This window comes from Saccharomyces mikatae, assembly GCF_947241705.1.
Source record: "Saccharomyces mikatae IFO 1815 strain IFO1815 genome assembly, chromosome: 4".
Classification (NCBI taxonomy): Eukaryota; Fungi; Ascomycota; class Saccharomycetes; order Saccharomycetales; family Saccharomycetaceae; genus Saccharomyces; species Saccharomyces mikatae.
In genome coordinates, this window is record NC_079259.1 from 1428878 (window position 1) to 1443439 (window position 14562).

Sequence of the window (14562 nt, forward strand, 5' to 3'; positions counted from 1 at the left end):
GTAATACATGAATGAGGGGGACGGAAGATAAAAGAAAAGAAATCAAACAGGAGAAACATGCAGAAAGAATAGGATTTGAGATAATATGCTAATTGAATTGTTTCTTCAAATTTTATTTTTGAATCGTGATTTCTGCTTCAACACCAGAAATCAACAATTCTTTTCCAATAAGGTCCGTTTCTTAATCTCTCTTTATATTCCTCATCTTCTTGTTTTAATAATTCTTCATCAAAGATGTTTCTGTGAGAAACTAAGTCTACTTTATTAGCGGGAATGAATAAACTCCAATCATTTTTCCAAACTTTGAAAAAGATGTACAAAGCAATCAAGATTGGCATAGCCAAATAATTCTCAAAAAACGATTGAGCACTTAATTTACCTCCTCCACCAATTGGGGCAATGGCAACCCAAAATTGGGCAATTAAAGCTAACATCATCATAAGGACAGCATAAGCAGACCCCCAGACACCAACTTGAGATTTATAACCAACTTCTCCTAAAGACCTTCCTTGTACCTTCATAGCTCTTCTAAACCTAATATGAGACAAACAAATGGTAATCCACGTGAATAGTTGAGACAATCCAGAGATTGCTAGCAGCCAGGTGAAAACGTCCTCTTCCTTTTTAGATGAGGCACAGAATGCAATGACACCAAATAATGCACTGACAAGCATAGCAACAGCAGGTCTACCTTCCCTATCTATGTAATCGAAACATTTAGGTGCATTACCTTGTTTTGCTAATGACATCAGAATACGAGAACTGGTATAGAAGGCACTGTTAGCGACGGAAAGAACAGACAGCAGGATGACGGCGTTTATGAAATGAGGAACCACACGAACACCATGAGAGGAGACAGCAATGACGTAGGGCGATGCTTTAGTGGCTGAACCTGCGGCCCCCAGCAATTGATCAGATGTGTAAGGTACAAGGAAGCCAACTAATGTTAAAGATGCCAGGAACACAAACAAAATTCTATAGATCATTTTCTTCGCCGCCGATGGAATAGCCTTTCTTGGATTGGATTGTTCGCTAGCAGTCATAGCCAGCTGTTCACTCATACCAAAGGCAAATGCTGCTGTAACAAATGTGGCAACAATACCTTTGAACCTCTGAATAGGTGTATCACCACGGAAGGCGCCAGGATCACGCCAATATTTACTACCTATGTAACCATCGGTACCTGCACCCCCACAATCAATAATAATTGCGAGAATGAAGAATCCAATTATCATTAGAATTTTACAGCAATTGAAAAAGAAATCTGCCTCTGCATAACCCTTAGCTCCGAAAACATTGATGACAATGATTAATACATAAAAGATAACAACAAAAACATCTGGGTCGACTTTCACCGTCCAATACTTGATAGTCATGGATGCAGTGACCAATTCCAGGGGACAAACACATAGCCACTGTAAGCAAAAAAGCCAAGCAACAGAAAATCCGAGTGCAGGATCAACCAAAAACAAGGGATATGTATTAAACCCACCAATCAAATCACTGTATATAACCGCTAATTCACCACAAGCCTGAATAATACAGTAAACACAACTACCCATAATAGCATAACCAATGATTAAACCACCCGGACCTGCATTGTTTAAAACTTTGGAATTACCCACCAGCAAACCAGTACCAATACCGGTCCCTAGGGACATCATGACTGTATGACGGGGTTTTATACTCTTTTTCAAATTTTCTTGTTTCTGTTCTTGTTCTTGTGGTGCCTGTTTAATTCCATCAACAGTGATGTATGAGCTCTTTCGATTTAATTCATTGTCCAATTGGGAGCTGGAATCATTTGTGAATATAGGAGTAGTCGTATTGGAGTTACTCGAGTCAGAAGAATTTGCATGCGAACCTTCTGCTCTTTTAAACGAGTCAATGAACCTCCGTAAATAGGATGCGTGATTTTCACCTTGGTATTCCATACTTTCAATGTTTTTTTCCACTGTTTCTTCAAAATATTCTATCTCATTTTCCGGCTCTATAGAGCCAATTTCCTTTTCCTTTGGTTGTATTTCCTTCATTTCATAATGGGAAACATTGTCAAGATCGTCACCATTCATATTCATGTTAGAGCTTCCCTCATTGTTCCGCCCATGGTGTCTATTACCAAGCGTCATGATGTGCAATATTTAATATTATATAAGCTTCCTTAGAAATCGATGGTGATTTTCCTGACACAAAAAACATAAAACACTTAACTCTCGACTTTGAAGAAAGCAAGAAAAAATCATATTTAAATCGACAATAATGTGAGAAAAATCGGTTATATATAGGAAATCCCATTCTTTCTTACGTTAAATAGGTGGAGGAAGAAGGGACTCAAAAAGAAACGCTACTGCACAACCCGAGCCAAACTGACATACGAACACTAAAACTTGCTTCAAAAAATTTTTCTTGAAAGTTTCCATTTCATTGTCCGCTCATAGGTGTGCCGCCTTAAAGTCGCCTTTATCTTTAATAGCTGCCGTGCCTTCCAATTTCGCTGCTCATTTGATGCGGCGTTCTTAATTTCATGTTTTCGTGGTCCCAGTGCCGGTTCTTTTCATTTTTTACTGGCTTTGACGCCGCCTATTGTGCGGTGTGAACCTTCTGAAAGGGTTTTGTGGCTATATGGTGCCGTTTCTAAGGGTACTTAATATATATCACACAATACGGCTATGCCGACCGGCGGCGACATCGTCATAGTGGGGTAGTCATGCGCATTTGAAAAAAAGAAACGCCACGTTAAACAATTACGTAATATTCAAGGAGTGAGTCATCCGGTAATAGAGAAGAAAAGAAGAACAAGAATAAGCAAGTCTGTCTTTAGCACGTTCATATCACGTTTTTGCCGCCCATCATCAGGGGGCACGTGATAGTCACGTGCTATCATTACCCAGCTTAATCATCACGCGCCGTTGGAAGGTGTTTAGGAAATAGAGAAAAGCACAACGCTAACAATTAAACTAACGAATAAGCGAATAATCACTATTCGCACATTTTTTTTCTTATCATCTTCTCCTGACTATCTTTTATTGTTGCCAGTTATATTGTATAGAACACAGGGACTCAGATCAGCTTAATACGAAAAATAATAACAAGGTACGATGTCGGACACTGAAGTCAATCAAGAAGCCAAGCTAGAAGTTAAGCCAGAGGTCAAGCCAGAGACTCACATCAATTTAAAGGTATCTGATGGGTCTTCAGAGATCTTCTTCAAGATCAAGAAGACTACACCTTTGAGAAGGCTGATGGAGGCGTTTGCTAAAAGGCAAGGTAAAGAAATGGACTCTTTGAGATTCCTGTATGACGGTATTAGAATTCAAGCTGACCAGACCCCTGAAGATCTGGACATGGAGGATAACGATATTATTGAAGCCCACAGAGAACAGATCGGTGGTGCAACCTATTAGGGCTGTCATTACTCTAGAAAAGCGAAGCCCATTGAAAAAAGATAAATACCATAGTAACGAAAACTAAATAACTCATATTAAGTAATAAAAATATTAATATAAGTTTGAAATGAACGCCTCTGTCCATATTCTTCCTCTAGCTGGTGTGGAGCAGGATTTCTTTCGCTATTTGGTGAAACAGTACGCTGGCTTTTGTCCTTAGTTAAAGAAAAAAAACTATATCCGTTAAATAATCTAGTTTGAAAGAAAGTATCCTATTGCAACCCATCACAAGAGCCTCCAGTCCGCATTCACCATGAACAACATGCTCATATATCGTTCCGTTAGATTCGCAACTCATAACAGCAGGCTTCTATTGCCACCTTTAATTCTCTACAGAAGAATATTAAGGCAACATAAACTGCTTCCTGCCCCTCAGAGAGAAATGGGTGACCAATATGTGCGGAACGAGTTCAAGTTGCACAAAGATATCGATAATCCACTGCATATAGTCGGATTTTTAGCGTCGTGGCAGGATTACCTTCACATGATTTCTAACGGTGAATGGAAAGATGCAACTTTATCCTCGGAAACTCTTGAGAAATTATCTCCTGAGCAAACCGTCCAACTTTATGAATTGATGACTGAAACGCAGAAAGTTCATCAAGATAATGAAATAGAGTCAAGAAAGGACATGAAACGGAACAATAAGGACTAGTTCTTGTCCTGCATTATGCTTGTAAATAAAATATTATATACTATATAGTACACATTCTAAAATAATAAGGACGAAAATTTTACTTCTTCGCAGTAATATCTTTCTCCTGCCATATGATACCAGTGCTGTTTTCCAATGCTTTGTTATTGGAAACCTGTTCTTTATACCATTCCTGTACTTTGACAGGGTCATTTCCATGGACCATGCAAAACTTGAATTTTGATACCTGCTTATCACATGATGTAAAATCTCCATATCTATAATAGTTTCTGAATTGACCTCCGATCGAATAACAACTCGTCAACTGATCAAAGGCCTCTCGGCAACTCATATTGGTTGGATATTTTGCACTCATTTTTCTTTGATGTCTATGCAACTCTCACCCTCGCTGTAACTGAGCCTTATTCTTGATTGATACCAATACCACATCCAATATCAGTATTATTACTAAGATCCGATATTTCGGCCCCCTTCGCAAAGGGGCCCGCCACGCTTTCTTAATGAATTTTTGTATAAAAAGACCTTGGATGCCAAGGAAAGTTGCTCTCTTATAATGCCGACAATCCGAACTCCAATTCCTAATTGATTCATGGAGACTAATTTTTCCTTTGACTCAAATTTAATTGTTATTTTCATTATCACGTTGTTTGCCACAAAAATTATTGCTAAAAGGTTCTTATCTTCTCCCAAAATGGTATCACAAGAAACAGTTTCCCACGTAAAGGATCTGATTGCTCAAAAAGACGTCTTCGTTGCTGCGAAAACATACTGCCCTTACTGTAAAGCCACCTTGTCCACTCTATTTCAAGAATTGAACGTTCCTAAATCTAAGGCTCTTGTTTTAGAATTGGATGAAATGAGCAATGGGTCAGAAATCCAAGACGCCTTGGAAGAAATCTCTGGTCAAAAAACTGTCCCCAACGTATACATTAATGGCAAGCACATTGGTGGTAACAGTGATTTAGAAACTTTGAAGAAAAATGGCAAATTAGCAGAAATATTGAAACCGCTCTTTCAATAGATCACTTACGCCAATACTCTTCATAATATCTACTTCAATATATACATACGTACATGTATCTTTTCTATATACCAGAATTGAATACACCTACCAAACTTCTCGCTAGATTTCACACAAGCGTACTTTTGAATGCTGCACGGGCGTTTTGAAACCACTGCGATCCACTAAATTCAGTCTGTGGAACAAGATCCTTAGTTTTCTTTCTTCCCTTATCGATAACTTTAGAATTGCTATTGTTCGCGTTCATCACGCTAAGAACGTACGACATTGGCACAACTTTGGGTTCATCCTTTTCACGTTTGAACCATTCTCTTATTCTATGTCCCATTGTCTCCAAATCATCAGCACCAATTTGCCTTCTGAAGTTATAGTCTCCTAACTTTAGTATCAAGAGCAACGTATAATATGCATCGTTACCTGCGTTATGCAAAAATGCGTGTGGCATGTGAAATAGTCTTAGTAGTTTACCTAAACTGCTACCCTTCTTACCATAACATATGCTATAGATTTTCCCTGTGTCAAGCATCTTGGCGTGCCTTTCATCCCCTTTGCTCTCTACTGGGTCTGCCGCTTTGGTAAGTTCGTTATCCAGCTCAGGTATATGAACTCCAATTTTCTTTAGCCACCTAATATCCCCTGCTATACTATGGCCGACAAACGCTCTTTCCCAGGTTAAATCTTGCTCTGTCTCACATTTCATATAAAAATTAATCAACGATTGAATGAATTCCACACACTGCTCCAATGGTAGCACGAGACTCTCTCCAAGTAAAAAGCAATCTTTAAAGTCGCATACAAATTTCTTGTTTCTTAATGGTAACGCCTCAGCAACAATTAGGTGATAGCTCCTGATAATCGGCGTCAAAGAATGTATGTTCTCTCTCGGGTCATATATGGAAATACCAATCTCCGTAACAATGTCTGTATCAAATTCAAAAGCTTCTACATCAATAGCAAAACAAATTGTCTTGTTAGATGATAATAGCTTAATTGTGTTACAAAGATATGTGAACTGGGAACTACCAGGTTGGCAATTCATCATAGGTATATGTTCGTTTTTCACGTCATTTACATTTGCCAAATACTGCTTCCTTAGGTTTTTCTCTTCGTCATCCTTTGATGCTTCAGGAATACGCCCGATTTTCTGAACCCATTCGTCGTCGACAACTTTTAGCTTCTTATCCAGTAATTCTGTACTTTTTTCATGGATGGAATGATAATCTGCTTCCAATATTTTCAAATATTCTCGGATTTCCTCATTTAACTTATCGTTAGAGGAATATGCGATCTTATGCAAAGAATAAAAATGTGGAAATTCATTCATCCATGTTTTTCGTCTACCTAGTTTATTCATTAACTTGCTACTTGAACTCTTATATGATCCTACGCCTGCTCTCGTTGAAGGAACCATACCCCTAACTCTGGCTACATTGCGAGTTATCAAAGTTCTGTTCAAACCTTGGGGTTGATGATAATTACGAACTGCTTTGGAATTGAATCTATGTGTAACCATTTTTACTACCGCTTCGTATGCTTTCATATACTTCGGGCAGCTATTCATGCGATGGCTAAAAATCTTTGTAAGAATAACGATATGCTAGGTAAATTACTACTAATCTCGTATCCACTAGTTTTCATAACATTTTTACCAGCGTAGTAGGGATCTATCGAATCAAAATTTTTCACCGCCAGGAAAAATGATCTCTTCTTACTTTGTGCTAATGAAAAATAGGTAAAAGAGTACTTAGAAAGCAAGAATTACAGACAGACGCAACAGAAACAGTAATAGAAGTTCGCGGATCTCTGTTAGTATCTGTTTGTTTATAACGATTATTTTAAGATAGTGTTTGCGGGATCTAACATATCTTTACCTATAGAAAGGTTGTTGAGAAGGAACGTACAGTAAAGAGATAATTTAGGGTGGCGTTATACAAGCAAGAAAGTCTATATATAGTTAAGATAAAAGAACATTAGTTCAGGCGCTAGAGATGACATCACAAAGTTCTAATGACAACTCTAAAAATTTACTTTTAGTGGCCGATAATAAAAAGAAGCAAACTTCAAGCTTTAAGTTAGCTCCAATACCAACTACATCGCCATGGAAATCGCCCTTACCAAATAGTAGTGTAGTGCGACCCATCGAAGAGCTAAAAGATATATCAAAGGCTTCAAAGCCGAATAAAATGGGTTCAGGCTCAATCAAAGTGATGAGCAATACAAAATGGACTCCAATTACACCATCTGTTACCATTTCAGGATCTAAGGACACAAATTCAAAATCAGGAAACGATCATAGAAACGTTAAAAGTAATAGAAAGACGAAAAAGCGTGGCAGCAACAATAGCAATATAAGTGAGAAGGTTTTCAACGGTGAAAGCAGTGCTCCCTATGAAATACATACCATTTGTAATGCTAAACCTAAGTATTTCGACACTAATGCTAAAGCAAACACATACTTGAGCTCAGGCACTACTACTGATGTAAATAACAAGAAAATAGCAAATGGTGAAAGCTCGCCTAACGGTAAACAATTAAAAAATTTCCAAAACAAATATAGTAGAACAAGATACAATAACGAAAACCACAGTTCCAGGTACAACAAGATAACTCATTATGATGGTTACTTTTCAAGTAGTCGTCCATCTAAATCTGAGTATATTTCGAATTCCAGTCACTGGTTGAACAATAATACAAGACCTGGGTATAACCAACAAGTATATTTGCGCCCACAACAATATTATAATAACTACAACTACCAGCAACAATTGCAAACACCATATTATTATTCGATGGAACCTATTTTTAAATCAATCGAAAGCATCAAAAACCAAATTGAATTTTATTTTAGCGAAGAGAACTTGAAAACTGATGATTTTTTAAGATCTAAATTCAACAAAACTAACGATGGATTTGTTCCCATGAGTTTGATAGGGAAATTCTACCGTATGGTAAATTTGTCTCTAGGAGGTGACCCAAATTTAATTCTTGCATCTGTGAAAGAGGTTTTGCACAATAAAGAAACAAATGGTTTAGAAATTGCCTTAGGAAGTATAGATGGTTCCCAAAAGAAAACAGTGGATGAATTTGATCCACTAGAAAACTATTTCATCAGGCGCAAAAATTGGTCTGATTACATTACAGAGAATAGTTTTGATGACAATGACAAAACTTACAAATATAAAATTGAAAAATTTTTGGAACCAGGTGATTTGGATGACTATCATTATATAAGCTACCCAAACTTTTACTCTGGTCATGTGGATGGGAAAAATAACCAGACTTTTGATCAAGGTAAAATGAGCAGAGAGTTTCAACAAAACTTGCAAATGGATGATTAATTGCTGACATTGGAGTTGTTGTTTTCTTTTTTCACTCTGTGTATAGTTGACATGTATATACGCAATATGGTTTCAGTTTAAAAATACTAAATAACATTACATTTCATTTCAATTCGTGCTTAATAATTTTTTATATAATAGATATATAAGAGATTTATATTGAGGAAAAAAGAAAACAAACAAAATAAAGTAGTAAAATAAAAATACTCATGCCACCAGAGCACACAGAGCTGCACCAACACCGGAACCATCTTTAGCTAGACGCAAATGAATCTTACGTTCACCTTCAGTGCCAATTGGACTTAATGCCAAAGCATGTCTTAGCATAGATCTGAACCCAGGGTAGTATTCAATAACATAACCATCGAAACCGATTTCTACCTCACCGTGATATCTTTTGTTCAAGGCGTTCGTCTTGATTAGGATGGCAGCAATTGGCACAGCTGCTAAATATGCGGACCTTCTTGTGATGGAACGGACCAGATTTTGAATTGCTTTACGTTCTTCAAAAGTGGTCGGTAGTCTTAAACTTTGCAAAAACGATAATTCAGTTTCACGCAAGTTCGTGGAATCATCAATTTCAATCCTGGAAAGAACTTCACTACATAATTGGAAGGGAGTCTTTAAACGATGAGGTAATTGATCGTAGTTACGGTATTGCCCCAAGATTAACCCTCTTGCATGCAAGTCCACCAGGATATTTCTTAATAACTCCCCCAAGTACATGCCGGAAATTCTTTTCTCGAAAAGATGGTAACCTGGGTTTGGAGAAAACTTTTGATCGATATCGATGTCGTACTTCGTAGCAGATAAGTGTCTCAATTCATTATCGAAGGACCCCCATTCAATGTTGATACACATTTGGGTCTTTCCTTCATGCAGTAGTCTGGTTCTTAACTCATCTGGTAACTTCTTGATATTTTCAATGTCCTCCATGTAACAACCGTTAGTACCGGTACCGAAGATACAACCGATAACAGGCTCGCTGATTTCTCCAGCGCTCGAGGGACGAGCACCTGAAGTGTAGCAATGCGACAAGAAAGTGCCAACCGTGTCGTTGGTCAAAGCCACCACATTGATCATGGAGAGCCCCTGAATGTCCAGTTGCTCTTGGTACAACCTCACCACATCCTTGCCGACCGTATCTTCAATCTTGAAACTTTTTGTCCATCTGATCAAAGTACCGGAACTCAAAGAGGTTTGATCAACAGGATATGAAAAAGTGAACCCCATTTTCAAAGGTTTTATGTTCTCCCCTGTAGACTTCAATAACTCAGGGTGGTGCTTTCTCACAAACGCCCTGGTACGACGCCCCAAGTAGCTAAACAACTCTTCGCTGGTGATTTCCCTGTCATTGAGATATTCTTCCGGGATCTTAGATTTCAACTGTTGCATGTCAAAAGTACCGTCACCGTTCAAAGTCACGGAACACACTCTGAAGTGAGTACCCCCCAAATCAGCAGCCAACAAAACACCACGTTCTGTTCCGTTGGGTAAACTCGTCACATATGTTGGGATCATGGGTAGACCTTTATCTACTGTCTTTTCTTCACCGACGGAAGTGTTGTTCAACCCCTTTTCCATGCATTCGATGAAGTAGGCTGTCAGTTCGTCCAACTTTGCTGCATCGACCTCCAGTGAGGAGCAGATCTCAACGACAGCGTCCTCCAACGCCTCAGCATTGACCTTATGTAAATTTTCAAACGACATTTTTATATATCTATGACTGTGTTTCTGTGCAATCTTTCTTCAGTACACTGATATATATCTATACTTTGTGCTTATAAAGTAAAAAACCAACACAAGAACCCAACACAAGACGAAATATCACACCTACACAGAATCAACTTTATATAATCATGAACACATCGTCCCCCCTGCATCCTCAGCACAATGTGGAACTCGCTCGACCCAATCTTCTTCCTCTGTCTTCCACACACGCACTATCTCACTCTCACTCTCCCCTCTGTCACACACAAAAAAAAACTTTCTGGCTGCCCCGCGTTTTTTGTCACTTGATTCTTCGAACAAAGGCGCAGGCAAACTACCCCTGAAGGGCCCACTCAAAAGTACTCGCCGCTGCTCGTTGCAAAACCGCTGTTCGTGACACCCAGAGTAGCGACGCAGCGTGTAGTTCACATTGGTCGGTAAACCCGCTTAAATTAACTACACTGACTCTCCCACTGCCTTTGCACCCAGTAGGAGCCATGAAGATAACATCGGTTACCTTCCAAATGAAGTTCCAGATCGTTTCCACTAATTTCGTTCCGTTACTTTTCGCCCTCGCGGCGGACGTGCAAGCCGACGACGAGGTTTATTTGCATTTCGGCTATCATGAAATATTTGGGCTTGTCGCAAGAGAAGCAAGGCAAAGGCAAAGTGCAAGAGCAAGCGTACTGAAACTGCAATTGCAACCGCGACAGGCACAGCGTGTGAAATAAGAAGAAAATAATTGTAGAAAGGAAATTATGTTTAGAATAGCTAAGAATCTCGTCCGGACTTTTGAGCAGAGTGTCCAAGACACTCTGGCGCTCTCGCAAGATTCGGGGAACCTGGACGCCTTCTTTCAGTCCATACCACCAAACTTGTTGTCTAGTCAGCTAGCATCACCCGCTGAAGTTATATCTGAAGGTGCTAAGCATACGAACGTGAATGAGACCCTTTCCGGTCTTCGGGTTGTTTGGGTAGACGAAATGCAGTTGCAGCTGCAGTCCTTCTTCGACTATATAGTAGGTTTTAATGATGATCCGGTGCCCGTGGTGAGTAACCAACACGGGTTTTCGTATCCAGATTACGGGCGTATCACATGCATCTTCAACGAGCATTGTGGCCGGACCCTGAAGGTTAACATATGGTCTGCCAAAGGTGGTACGTTCAGAGACGAGTATATCAGTGTAGCGTTGAAGGATAGCGACGATTTGGAAGATGTTTCTTTAAACCACGACGAAAGGAGGTTATCCGGTGGAGAAGCACGCCAGTTCCAGGCACTCGGATTCAAGATACAGTGGACTCCTTTGATAGCTTCCACTTTTACCTACCATATCTTAAACGTGAACATCCCAGGCGGGCCCGCCCAATCGGCTGGACTCATTCCAGATGAGGACTATATCATCGGTTGTCAAGATGGCCTGTTGGCCACTGGAGGAGAGACGCTTTTGCAAGATATTGTTAGGTCAAGAGCAAACTACGATCTGGTCCTTTACGTTTACAACAAAGTGTCCGACTGTGTGCGGCCTATCACCGTACATATAGGCCCCGATGGTAGGCTGGGTTGCAACGTTGGCTACGGGTTCCTTCACAGGATCCCCACAGTCAAACAACGTCCACAACAAGCGCAGCAGCAACAGCAGCGTGATGACCTGGTTCCTTTCTCAGCAGAGTCTGAAACAGCTTTTGTCCCATCAGCATTTACTACAGCCCCACCGGTGCTAAGCAAGAAGAAATCAAAAAATAAAAAAGCCACTCAGCCATTGGCAATGGATGAATATTTCAATGAAGGAAGAGACAAGTCGCCAGTTGCTGCAAAACCAGTAGAAACTGATCTCCCTGCCCCACCACCACAAAGGCAACCGCCCTCTAATTAACCTATTCAATTAGCATTTTCAGTTATTCACTAGAAGCTTTTCATATATATTTATATACATGTGTGTACTTTCTTTACCCTTCAAAACATGTAAACGATAAGTGTCAATGTACGAAAATACCGCGAATTTTTTCTTTTAGGCACGCGTGTCCTTTAGTCAAAACAATAGGTATTTTAACAAACTGTAAGTTGCAATTTTTCAACACTTGATATTGAGGTTATATGGCCATCTCTTTCTTACACAAGGCTCGTACTACAACGCCCCGCTCATATACGCCATGCAAGTGACCACAAGATTTATAGTCGCTATAGTCTCAGTTTGCCTATTTGCTTCTTCCACACTGGCGGAGAACAATGCAAGGGCTACGCCAGGATCCGATTTACTCGTCCTAACCGAAAAGAAATTCAAGTCATTCATTGAGTCACATCCTTTAGTCCTTGTCGAATTTTTCGCTCCATGGTGTCTACATTCACAGATCTTGCTGCCCCACTTAGAAGCAGCCGCCTCCGTTTTAAAGGAGCATAATATCCCAGTCGTTCAAGTTGATTGTGAGACCGAAAGCATGCTCTGTCTACAACAAACCATAAATACTTACCCAACTTTAAAAATCTTCAAAAATGGCCGTATTTTTGATGGCCAAATCTATCGCGGTGTCAAGATCACTGATGACATTACCCAGTATATGATACAATTATACGAAGCTTCTGTTATTTATTTAGAATCTGAAGATGAAATCCGGCCATATTTGGAAAATTCCACTCTACCAGTGGTTGTAAACAAAGGATTAACAGCTTTGAATGAAACGTATCAAGAAGTTGCGCTTGATCTTGCTGAAGATTATGTCTTTTTATCTCTTCTAGATTCGAAGGACAAATCATTGTCAATTTACTTACCTAATACTACTGAACCAATCCTGTTTGATGGCAGTGTAGATTCATTAAATGGGGATTCGATTGCTTTAACTCAATGGTTGAGGGTGGTAATTTTGCCTTATTTCACCGACGTCAAGCCTGATCTCTTCCCCAAGTATATTTCTAGTAATTTGCCGTTGGGCTACTTTTTTTACACTTCCAAGGAAGAGTTAGATGATTACACTGATCTTTTCACACAGTTGGGCAAGGAAAATCGTGGCCACATCAATTTTATTGCATTGAATTCTACCGTTTATCCACACCACGTTAAATTCCTAAACATGAGAGAACAGTTCCCATTATTTGCCATTCATAATATGATCAACAATCTGAAATATGGCTTACCACAACTTCCTGAAGAAGAGTATTCAAAACTGGAAGAACCACAGCCACTAGACAGAGATATGATAATCCAGTTGGTAAAAGAGTACCGTGAAGGGACAGCCAAGCCAATCGTCAAGTCAGAAGAGATTCCAAAAGAGCAAAATTCCAATGTTTATAAAATAGTTGGTAAGACACATGACGACATTGTTCATGACAATGATAGGGATGTCCTTGTTAAATATTACGCTACGTGGTGTGTTCACAGTAAGAGGTTTGCGCCTGTTTACGAGGAAATTGCTAATGTCTTAGCATCAGATGAATCTCTCCGTGATAAAATATTGATTGCTCAAGTAGATTCCGGTGCAAACGATATCTTAAGCTTCCCTGTCACGGGATATCCAACTATTGCCTTATATCCTGCAGGCAATAATTCCAAGCCTATTGTCTTCAACAAAATTAGAAACCTGGAAGATGTGTTTGAGTTCATCAAAGAATCAGGGACACATCATATTGACGGCCAAGCAATTTATAATAAACTTCACAAAGCTGAGGATACCGTGCATGATGAATTGTAATCTATAAATAAAATGGTATATAAAGCGCATCTCTAACATCTGATCATTCGCATCGATTTTGGCTAAAGAACCTTAAGCTTTTTGTAAGTATTGTTGAAATATAATCATGGTTCTGGGTCGTTACCCGTGCGCTTGAGAGAGTTTTGTCTTAACGCCAGCGCATCTGCATATAAACGTCTATATGATGATTCTTTAGCATAGCCTAAGAAGAAGACAAAGAAAACTCATTTGATATCCCTTCGAATTATACTTTAGTTCATAATATTTTAATCCTGATGCTGTTTAATCTCTGCCTTCTTTTCTCTTTTTTTTCCACAATTCTCGCAGGTTCTTTAACAGATTTGGAAATAGGTGTCACCAAGAGAATACCCGTAGAAAAATGCTTAGTTAAGGCAATGCCAGGTGATAAAATCGAAGTTCATTATACCGGTTCTTTATTAGAATCAGGAACTGTGTTTGATTCAAGTTATTCAAGAGGATCTCCAATCGCGTTTGAACTTGGCGTTGGGAGAGTCATTAAAGGTTGGGATCAAGGTGTTGCCGGAATGTGCATTGGCGAAAAAAGAAAGCTGCAAATCCCAAGTTCTTTGGCTTACGGAGAAAGTGGCGTTCCAGGCGTCATCCCTCCAGGTGCTGATTTAGTGTTTGATGTTGAATTAGTGAATGTGAAATCCACCATTAACTAATGCGTTATCTGGGTACGTATTT

General features: G+C 39.4%; 11 protein-coding genes across 11 annotated transcripts; 7 read left to right on the forward strand and 4 right to left on the reverse strand.

The window, feature by feature from the left end:
- Window positions 1-137: 137 nt before the first annotated feature.
- Window positions 138-2129, reverse strand: GNP1 (glutamine permease GNP1; the record flags this gene model as incomplete). Its single annotated transcript, XM_056221707.1, has 1 exon — window positions 138-2129. One exon carries the CDS (start codon window positions 2127-2129, stop codon window positions 138-140), a length of 1992 nt encoding a protein of 663 aa, XP_056081471.1.
- A 969-nt stretch (window positions 2130-3098) lies between these two features.
- Window positions 3099-3404, forward strand: SMT3 (SUMO family protein SMT3; the record flags this gene model as incomplete). The annotated part of the gene is made up of 1 exon (XM_056221708.1): window positions 3099-3404. The coding sequence occupies one exon, from the start codon at window positions 3099-3101 to the stop codon at window positions 3402-3404; it is 306 nt and encodes a 101-aa protein (XP_056081472.1).
- A 295-nt stretch (window positions 3405-3699) lies between these two features.
- Window positions 3700-4101, forward strand: SDH7 (Sdh7p; the record flags this gene model as incomplete). The annotated part of the gene is made up of 1 exon (XM_056221710.1): window positions 3700-4101. One exon carries the CDS (start codon window positions 3700-3702, stop codon window positions 4099-4101), a length of 402 nt encoding a protein of 133 aa, XP_056081473.1.
- Window positions 4102-4180: 79 nt separating this feature from the next.
- EMI1 (Emi1p) lies at window positions 4181-4456 on the reverse strand (the record flags this gene model as incomplete). Its single annotated transcript, XM_056221711.1, has 1 exon — window positions 4181-4456. One exon carries the CDS (start codon window positions 4454-4456, stop codon window positions 4181-4183), a length of 276 nt encoding a protein of 91 aa, XP_056081474.1.
- A 234-nt stretch (window positions 4457-4690) lies between these two features.
- GRX2 (dithiol glutaredoxin GRX2) lies at window positions 4691-5122 on the forward strand (the record flags this gene model as incomplete). The annotated part of the gene is made up of 1 exon (XM_056221712.1): window positions 4691-5122. One exon carries the CDS (start codon window positions 4691-4693, stop codon window positions 5120-5122), a length of 432 nt encoding a protein of 143 aa, XP_056081475.1.
- Window positions 5123-5231: 109 nt separating this feature from the next.
- On the reverse strand, window positions 5232-6683 carry SMKI04G7050 (uncharacterized protein; the record flags this gene model as incomplete). Its single annotated transcript, XM_056221713.1, has 1 exon — window positions 5232-6683. The coding sequence occupies one exon, from the start codon at window positions 6681-6683 to the stop codon at window positions 5232-5234; it is 1452 nt and encodes a 483-aa protein (XP_056081476.1).
- Window positions 6684-7110: 427 nt separating this feature from the next.
- SLF1 (Slf1p) lies at window positions 7111-8460 on the forward strand (the record flags this gene model as incomplete). Its single annotated transcript, XM_056221714.1, has 1 exon — window positions 7111-8460. One exon carries the CDS (start codon window positions 7111-7113, stop codon window positions 8458-8460), a length of 1350 nt encoding a protein of 449 aa, XP_056081477.1.
- A 207-nt stretch (window positions 8461-8667) lies between these two features.
- EMI2 (putative glucokinase) lies at window positions 8668-10170 on the reverse strand (the record flags this gene model as incomplete). Its single annotated transcript, XM_056221715.1, has 1 exon — window positions 8668-10170. One exon carries the CDS (start codon window positions 10168-10170, stop codon window positions 8668-8670), a length of 1503 nt encoding a protein of 500 aa, XP_056081478.1.
- A 758-nt stretch (window positions 10171-10928) lies between these two features.
- Window positions 10929-12044, forward strand: GRH1 (Grh1p; the record flags this gene model as incomplete). The annotated part of the gene is made up of 1 exon (XM_056221716.1): window positions 10929-12044. One exon carries the CDS (start codon window positions 10929-10931, stop codon window positions 12042-12044), a length of 1116 nt encoding a protein of 371 aa, XP_056081479.1.
- A 277-nt stretch (window positions 12045-12321) lies between these two features.
- Window positions 12322-13854, forward strand: EUG1 (protein disulfide isomerase EUG1; the record flags this gene model as incomplete). Its single annotated transcript, XM_056221717.1, has 1 exon — window positions 12322-13854. The coding sequence occupies one exon, from the start codon at window positions 12322-12324 to the stop codon at window positions 13852-13854; it is 1533 nt and encodes a 510-aa protein (XP_056081480.1).
- Window positions 13855-14129: 275 nt separating this feature from the next.
- FPR2 (peptidylprolyl isomerase family protein FPR2) lies at window positions 14130-14540 on the forward strand (the record flags this gene model as incomplete). Its single annotated transcript, XM_056221718.1, has 1 exon — window positions 14130-14540. One exon carries the CDS (start codon window positions 14130-14132, stop codon window positions 14538-14540), a length of 411 nt encoding a protein of 136 aa, XP_056081481.1.
- Between the last annotated feature and the right edge of the window lie 22 nt (window positions 14541-14562).